The sequence below is a fragment of the Egretta garzetta genome, unplaced genomic scaffold, assembly GCF_000687185.1.
Source record: "Egretta garzetta isolate BGI_Z169 unplaced genomic scaffold, ASM68718v1 scaffold692, whole genome shotgun sequence".
In the NCBI taxonomy this organism is placed as follows: Eukaryota; Metazoa; Chordata; class Aves; order Pelecaniformes; family Ardeidae; genus Egretta; species Egretta garzetta.
The window spans coordinates 312,920-321,683 of record NW_009258787.1 but is presented as its reverse complement, the minus strand read 5'-3'; the positions used below and the strand labels follow the sequence as shown (position 1 = coordinate 321,683).

Sequence of the window (8,764 nt, the reverse complement as noted above, 5' to 3'; positions counted from 1 at the left end):
GCTGAACCTGCAGTTTCAAAGATGTTCTTGTTGCAAAAGCTTACAAGGCACAATATGAGAAGGAAAAAAAAAACAAAAAAACAAGAGGAAGCAGTAAATGAGAGAGAATTATGTAGGTTAAAAAGTGTACGTATAAGATGTTAAGAACTTCTGAAGTGGGTAAGTCCTAATTACTCGCAATGTGGTTTGAAAGCAGATACAGACTCCACCAAACAGGTGAATGATCTTGCTTTTATTTGACACACTGTTTTGCAAATTCTGGAGAGAAATGAGCTCTAGGTTGTGCCTGTTTATGGGGAACACAGCTTACATGTACATCTGGATGGGGAACCACTGTATGATAGAAGAATATAGAACAATATAAAATTTTCAAATTTTTAAAAATAATATTTTTCATTAAATAACTCTAAATAAAATATGAAATATGCCCAATGTTGACTGAAATATTGAGAGGAGAGGTGAGGAGAGGAGAGGAGAGGAGAGGAGAGGAGAGGAGAGGAGAGGAGAGGAGAGGTAAAAGATATGTCCACTGCGTTAGCTTAAGGCCCCAGGTCAGTCGTGGGCTTCCCCACAGCAGCAGGAGGCGTCGGGGCTGGGGAGCACAGCCCAGCCCTCACTGAGGGTCCTGGCCCATGGGGCGGGGGGGCAGGAGGGGTAGCAGGGCAGGGGAAGAAAGGCTGAGGAAAGTGCTGCATGAACCTGTCATGGAGGCCACCATGCTAGCTGTTCCCCGACTCGTTTCAGGGTAGCAAATGATGATCTGGAGGAGAAGACGGAGTGCATCTCATCGGGTTTGTGGACGACATATAAATGAGAGATGCGGGGCCACCGCTCAGAGGGACAGGAGCCTTGCTAATGCAGCACCCCGTGGGGTGGCGTGGTCCTGCAGAAGGGTCGAGCGGGGCTGGCTGCCTGCGGAGCCGCTCTGCAGGAAAGGCCCTGGGGCTCCTGGTGAACAGCAGGATGAACAAGCCAGCCAGTGACTCCTGGCAGGAACAGAGGTGGCGTCTCCTGGCCTCTGAGTGCTCTGTGCTGTGTAACAGCGGCACGGTGAGGAGGCTAAGAGAAGTGATCGCCCTCCTCTGCTCTGCGTTCATTACATCATATCTTGACACAGCAGTGTCAGGCCCCCAGTACAGGAAAGGGCATCAGCAAGGTGGAGAGAGTTCAGCAGAGGCCACCAAGATGCCTGGGGGCTGGAGCACTTGCAATGTGAGAAGTGGCTGATGGAATGGGGCTTGTTCAACCTGGAGAAGAGATGGCTTTGGGGGACCTCATGGTAGCCCTCCAACATGTGTGGGGAGGTTATCAAGGGGACAAAGCCAGGCTCTTCACTATGGTGCATGGCAGGATGGCAAGAGACAGTGTGCATTAAGTCAAAACAACAGCAGTTTCAAATGGATAAGAAAAAAATGCCACTGTCAGAATAATTAAGCACTGGTTCATGGATCCAGAGGGGCTGCGGGGTCTCTATCCTTCAAGATTTTCAGAATCAAACTGAACAAAGCCCTGAGCGTCCTGGCCTGAATTCAGTGTTGACCATACTTTGAGGAGAAAGCTGGACTGGAGATCTCACAAGGTCCCTTCCCACCTGAGCAATTCCCTCATACTATTTCCAGAAGAAACCATGTGGATGAGATGGGAAGTCTCAGTGACCAAAATAACCCCAGATCTTGAGCTCCTTGTGCAAAGACCTCTGAAGCACCTGGAGAGGGACCAGCATTTTATAGGTGTAATAGTAACCAAAGAGGGCATTCCCTTCCTTTAGATCATGCCCACAGACTGCCACCAACCTCCCTGTCTGTTTCTCTGTCCAAGCCATAAATAAACCCAGCTTGCCTACAGGAGGGACTTCAGCGCATAAGGGCTTGGCAGGAAATGTTCTGGGAGACTCTGGGGCTAAAAATGTGACTCAAGGCCTGGCAGCTACTTTGAAAGACACCCTCTCTCCCACATGCTTAACATGTACTTACATGGCCCACTCCAGCTTCTCATTCTTGATGGAGTTATATAGTGTCTGAAACAAGAACATGGAGTTAGCTGTGTCTCTCATGGAGGACATGTCTGGGTTGTGGAGACCATCTCGTCCACACCCTGCCTGTGTTCTTGGGCCCTGCTCAACTGTCCTGGAGAAGTATTCACCAGAGAGCAGGACAACGCTGTCCAGCCAGGCCCTTTTTGTCTATGTACCACGCTAGGTATTGGGCAGGACGTGTCAGCAGCAGAGGGGTCTGGCAGCCAGCCTTGCTCAGAAGCCTGTATATGACATTTCTGACTACTTCTGGGTGCCACAGCTAGTCCAGAGTGAATCCTGGCCCATGCAAAGATGGTAGAAGACTCTGGGGTATGCCAAGGCACCTCCAGTGTCTTGCCTGGGGGAAAGGGACAGTGGAGGCTTGAATGCTGCCCTTAGAAGCAGGGGAGGGATGAATGGGGATCAACTTTTCCAGTTCCGCCTTGCAAAATTCCGGTGGTTTCCCTGGGGCCCTGGGAAAAAAGCAGGCATGGGCTCGAATAGCAGACCCTGGAGGTGGCCCTGACCATACTAAGGGGTGGGGTAGGGTGATGTCTGCTGGGAGGCAGGGGTGTCTTCTAAAGCACGGTGTGAAACCCCTGATGTGGCACTGGTCATTCCAACCTCCTTCCATACAGCAAAATTCAGGTCAGGACATGCTACGGGTGCAGACAACAGTGGTGGTATTAAACCACGTGGAAGGAGAAAATACTCGCTTTGGGGTGGTTACCAGTATCCCATGGTGCTGAACTAGTTGTGTCAGGGCACTACCTCTAATTGCACGGAATTGAAGGCAGAGAAAAGTATCGGTGCCAGAGGGCTGCATTTGGGGGTGGGTACCTGGTTCTGTGCACTGCCTGGTGCAGCCCAGAGCTACCACGGGGGAGAGGGACCCCCGGTCTGCTCTGAGGGCAGATGTGCCACAAGTCTGGATAAAACACCAGCGGGGAACAGGCCTCCAGTGGCTCACTGCAAGTTAGCAGAAGCTATACATGTGGGTTACAGTTCTTCTGATGAAACAATTGTGTACTGGAAAATGCTGATTCACGGGCTCAGAGTGTCCCGTCAGGAGAAGGTGGCACTATAATAACAACGACAGTGTCCTACTGTCTATTTATATCACGTTACCTTCAGCAAATCCTTTGCAAAGTCCTTCCCATCATTCAGCCCATCCAGGTTTGCTATGAACTGTTGACACGACATCTTTTTGCCAATATTCTGCAAGGCAAAGGAGCAGCTCATTAAACTTCTGGAGAGTTTTGGCTTTTAATCAGGGTGTCTTTTTGTGCCAGGTTTGGCTGGGGTAGAGTTAACTTTCTTCATAGGAGCTGGTATGGGGCCATGGTTTGGATTTGTGCTGAAAACAGTGCTGAGCACCCTGGGATGGTTTTGTTCCTGCTGGGCAGGGCTCACACAGAGCCAAGGCCATTTCTGCCACTCACCCCACCCCACCAGCGAGGGGCTGGGGGGGCACAAGGGGCTGGGAGGGGGCACGGCCAGGACAGCTGACCCCAACTGACCCCAGGGGTATCCTACACCCTGTGATGTCATGCTGAGCACATCAAGCTGGGGGAAGGAGGAGGAAGGGGGGGACATTGGGAGCGGTGGTGTTTGTCTGGCCAAGTCACCATTACGCGTGATGGAGCCCGGCTGTCCTGGGGATGGCTGAGCACCCCCCTGCCCATGGGAAGGAGTGAATTAACTCCTTATTTTCCTTTGCTGGTACAGTCAGCTTTTGCCTTACCTATTAAACCATCTTTACCTCAACCCATGAGCTGAGTTTATCTCCTGTCCCACTGTGGGGGGAGTCAGAGAACATCTGTACGGTGCTTAGCTGCTGGCTGGGGTTAAACCGTGACACTTTTACAGAACAACTTTATTCGTAGTGGTGAAGCCTGGGTCTGCCCCAAGAACTCAAAGCCGAAAGGCCTTCTGCTCTGATTTTCTGTTGGATTCTTTGCTTTATTTGCTCATGACAGGCCCCAAATGTTTCAGACGACCTCTTTTTTAATGGTAGAGGTAAACCACCTGAAAATAACCTCTCCCGCTCTTACTCCGAACTTTCTATGTGAGCTCACGTCTGGTCTCCAGGTTGGTCCTGGTACAGGGTCTGTCTCTCAAAACTCAAGACAAGCACTCGGTCTGCCTTGAAATTGCAATGCTTGGATGGGTCCCCAAGCCTGCCGTGCGTGAAATTGTGCAAGCACGCAGAGTCAGCACCTGAACACAGCCAGCGCTGGGCAATGGCTTCACGGAAATGGTTATGTTGTGATTGCCTTTACAAAGAGAGAGGACCCAGCTACTGGTGCTCCATGAACTGGGGTGCTATGGCAGGTAAGGGCAGTACCTGTGCACTGGGAGAATCTCACAACCTGGGACGCACTCATCACCAGCTACTGCCAGGACTATTCGGTGCTGATGCTGCCAGGTCAACTGGCATCCCTGGTATCAGTCTGTGCCACCCATTTTTCCAAACCCTTCACCCCTCTCCATATCCAGGTAAGTCACTGCCTCAGCCTGCAAGGATGGAGGGGCTGGAGGCAGGCAGCCTTTTGCCAAGCCTCCCCCTGCAATCCTACCTCTCCAAAGGACTGGAGCAGAGGTGTGAAGGAGTCAGAGGGACTTGTAGGGTTCAGAAAAAGGAGTCTAATACCACAAAGGCAAGATAGGTGTCTCCAGGGCCATGTCGCACTGCAGGAGAGACCCTGTGGTGACACCGCATGGAGTGCACAATGCAGTTACTGAGAGGAGGGCATGCACTGCCACCAGCGGTCCTAAGGATCCCGAGAGCATCCCAACACTGGGTGGGCTTTGCATCAATGTATGGACAGGGTGGCCAGCCAGGAGGACCTGGGAGCATGTCCAAGAACAGTAAAGGCAGGATCCTGCTTGGGTGGACCCTCCTGAGGAAGGACGGCCTCACTGGGTTGCTGGGAGGGGATGAGGCTGCAGCAGAAGATACAGGAGCTGCCCTGCAGGGCAAGAGGTCTCCTCTGTGCAGGAAAATAAACTCTCGAACGAGACTGATGCTAGAACCCCCTGCCCACAAACATGCACAACTGATGACCTGCCCAAGTGAAGGCACCAGCAAAGAGCGAGGCCTCGGGATCAGCCCACAGTGCTCCCCCCTTCGCCATCCCTGTGTGCAGACATACTCCAGCTACACAGGGAGCCGGTGCCGCCTTTGAGCAGCTCTGCCTGATACTCTTAATTATGCCTCCTGTCGGTGCCAGCTCCAGATGAGTTGGCACCCTTGAGAGATCAAGAAAAAGTGGAATAAAGCACTGTCACAAATCTGCACTGCCTGGGGACACGGCGCGGCACAGCATGAGGCTCAGCCACGTTCGCTCTCTCACCGGGCAGCCCCACGGCTGATGCCCCTAACGGGACCCCAGCGCTGGAGCGGGTACGCTAGCTCGCTAGCTGCAGAAGAGCTGCAGGGAAACCTGCAGACGTGCTAGGGTTGTTTCAGCAGAGGGAAGAGAGATTTGTGTGCTTGCCGGCTGGTGAATTACAGCCAGGAAAAAAACCCAAACCAAACCAAACCCAGCAGCACAACGGTGTGTGTATGAAGAGAGGGAGGAAGGTGAGGGAGTGCATGAAAAGGAAGCAGTAACGGACCTCCAGGAGGGAGGGAGTTTGGGGTGGGGTAGATATGTTGCCTGGGACCTTGAGGCACCAAATTACTCTGCACAGGGAGAAGGTGACTACTTCTACCCCCACCTTGAGGCAGGAAAGCAGAGTGCAGGCACGGGTCTTGTCGCAGTGATCCAGCAATGAATGCAGAGGGCAACACATTTTTGGGAGCAGATACAGTGAGATAAAGAGGCACAAGCTACCAGCCTCGCAGGTCCTTCTTTGGGCTTCTCACATATTGCATCCAGGACATATATTAATCCCAGGGGGTGGCTGCTTTTTATTTTGTGATCTGTCTCTGTCTTTTGTGCAAGAAGGTCTCTGAGCTCCAACGGAGACGGCAGCCACGCTGTGGAAAAGCAGCTAATTGCTGAGCGATTGAGAAGGATGAAAACAGACCCTTTCTCTGACAACCAGAAGAGGTGATGAGAAAGCTCCAGCAAGGATGCTAAGACTGTGAATGAGCTCGTGGGACATGGCTGTCGAAGCCCTGCAGAGCCAGGGGCAGGATTTTGGCTGGCTCTCAGCAGGACTGAGCACAGGACGCTGGGGTGGCTCATGTGCAATACAACCCCAAGTCAACAATATCTTAACACTCCAGCTTGCTGCTTTGAGAAATGAGCTGCAGCCAGCCACTCAATGAGAAGGCCCTGCAAGTGCCTCCAAATCAACACCAGCTGCATAGAGACAGTAAACAAAAAACCCACTCCAGGACACGGACTTTGCAGCTTCACTTGATCAACACTTGCCAAGAAACAGTTCTGTGATCACAAGTGCCTCATTATCAACGGCACCAGCACCAGGGACTGCTGAGCTTTCACACACTGCGAGAGTATTTAGCAAGTATGGGGAATCCCAGGAGCAGCCCTGGAAGGGGCCACTATGAGGGCGCAGTTGGGTGCCTTCTTACGCAAGATTCAGCAAGATCGTCCCACGTGGACGCCATCTTCAGGGGGATGTTTCCAAACACCTCAAAGCTCAGTGTTCAGAAGTTCTATGTCCCTTGCTTGAACTAGGTAGGGAGATGTGCCTTCCTTTCTGGCCAGCCACACAGATGGGGGCATTTTGCTTTTTTGCAGTGCATCAGCCACTTACCAGCCATAGAACAAGCCAGTGAGACTGCTTCACAGCCACACGTGGCTACTAGTCCTGATATGTCCCCCCGGCAGAAAAGAACTTCATCCCATCTTTGCCTGCTCCACGCCATGCGGCAAAGCATGAGAAATCACTGTCAGACCATCAGCCAGCACCTTGGTGTGCTTGGATGGGGCGCGAGTGAGCAAACAGGGGATTAAATAGCTGAGCAGGGATGGGCAGTTGGATGAATGGGTAGAGACAGTATGGGAATGGATAGACAGAGGGGGATGGGTTCAGGCAGTGTATGGGAACGGAGAGATGCAGTGACAAGGTGCACGATGGTGGTTAGAGTGCGTAAGCATAAATTAGGAAGGATGAGATTGATCTGATGGTGGTAGACAGGGCTGACCCTGCTGTCCAGGTTGTTGCTGCAACCCAGTGACTTCCCAGTTTACAGCTGGGTTCTGACTCTGCTGAGCCTCAGCCATCTGCTGCTGAGCTGACTCACCCCAGATGATTGCAGACCACTTCTGAAGTGTCCAGGGTGGCTCTATCTACCTCCAGAATCCTGTAGCCTGTTGCCAAGTCCCAGCATTAGGAGGCTGGGCAGGTGAGTATGGAGCTGGGTGCCGAGTGGGAAAAGCAGGCACCATGTGAAAGCTCCAGGAGGAGAAGCGGGTCCCTGGGGGCCAGAGGCCATAAAGGGTGGCTATCTTGGGTGCTCTCCCCAGCACTCCCTCTGTGAAGTATTCAACCACCCGAGCTCCTGGGCTGGAGGCCCCAGGCATCAAACATCTCAGCTGCAAAGTGGCGAGTAGAGTGCATCTCCTGTGAGTTCCCCAGCATGAGCACCAGGCCCCTAGCAGGCCTTCCTTCTACTTAGGCTCTTTCGACCTCTCAAATACTCATCTTCAGGGAAAAAGGCCCAAACAACTACATTTATGCTTCAGCATGAAGTAAGGGTCATTGGTCTGATTGGAGCAAGGGATCTGTAGTGGATGTGTTCCAGCCTGCAGAAACAAATTCCCCCCTCTTCAGGGAACAAACCAACAAACTTTTCGTGCCAATGGCCCCTGGGCCACCCAAAGCTGCCGTGGGCAGCCTGGTGTCATTCTGCAGGTGACGCCAGCAGCTGCCTGTGTCTCAGAGCTCTTCCACTCTCCCAGTGCTACCAGCACAGCAGTATTGCCAACACCAAACCCTAAGCTTGGTGTAAGGAGAACATCACAGGGTTTGTAAGATTAATAGCGATGGATACGTGGAGTTAGGAGCTGCCAGGGGTCCTACCTCAAGCTTTGTTCAGTGGCCATGAGAGCCGCTGGGCTGCTTTTTGAACAAATGCTAAAGCTTGTCGCATTGGGACCCCAGAAGCTGGGCTTTGCTAAAGCACCAAAATGCAACCATGACCCATGGGTGTTGATGTGCCACTGACCTTCTGTGGCCAGCAGTTCTGAACAAGGAGGGATAACACTGACAGTTGAAAAGAAGACACCCCAAAGCTTTGTCTCCAAGGACAGAGGTGGAGCAGCGGAGTACTTACATTGTCATAAGCTCTCCTGGAGCTCACACGGCACCAGCAGAGCAAGGTAGAGAGTTGCAACAACCTGGATCATACTACAAGGCGGGCAACGCTTGCTGGTGACTGCTGGCTTTTAAACATCGGCTCCAGGTGATTCTATGAAAATGGAGCATCTCATTCTAAAGACAGCAAGTTTTCTGAACAGTTTGGAAACAGGGTCTGGGTGCCCCTGTGGCAGAAAATCAACACTACTAAGGCAAAACTCCAGTGCAGCCAGGCACAAATCTCACGTTCTAAAGCCAGTCTCATTACTTTTAAGCCCGGACTCAGTGTATGGGATGGTGGCTGTGGAGTGGTGAACCAGCCCGCCCAGAGACACTGCTGAGGAAACTGCCCCTTTACAGACACACATCAACCACCCTTTCCTAACCAAAGGACTTTCCCGCTCCGAGGCAATCAACGCACAGTAAAACACTGAAACACACACACAATATTAAAAAATAAAATAAAACAAAAAG

General features: G+C 52.1%; 1 protein-coding gene across 1 annotated transcript in view; it reads right to left on the bottom strand.

The window, feature by feature from the left end:
- The window catches only part of PSD2 (pleckstrin and Sec7 domain containing 2), a 47,492-nt gene that overhangs the window by 15,455 nt on the left and 23,273 nt on the right, over positions 1-8,764 (bottom strand). The window contains exons 9-10 of the mRNA XM_035889213.1: positions 3,143-3,232; positions 1,974-2,017 (exon numbers count right to left, since the gene is read on the bottom strand). Of these exons, the coding sequence (XP_035745106.1) occupies positions 1,974-2,017; positions 3,143-3,232 (134 nt within the window). The remainder of the gene's footprint in view (positions 1-1,973; positions 2,018-3,142; positions 3,233-8,764) is intronic.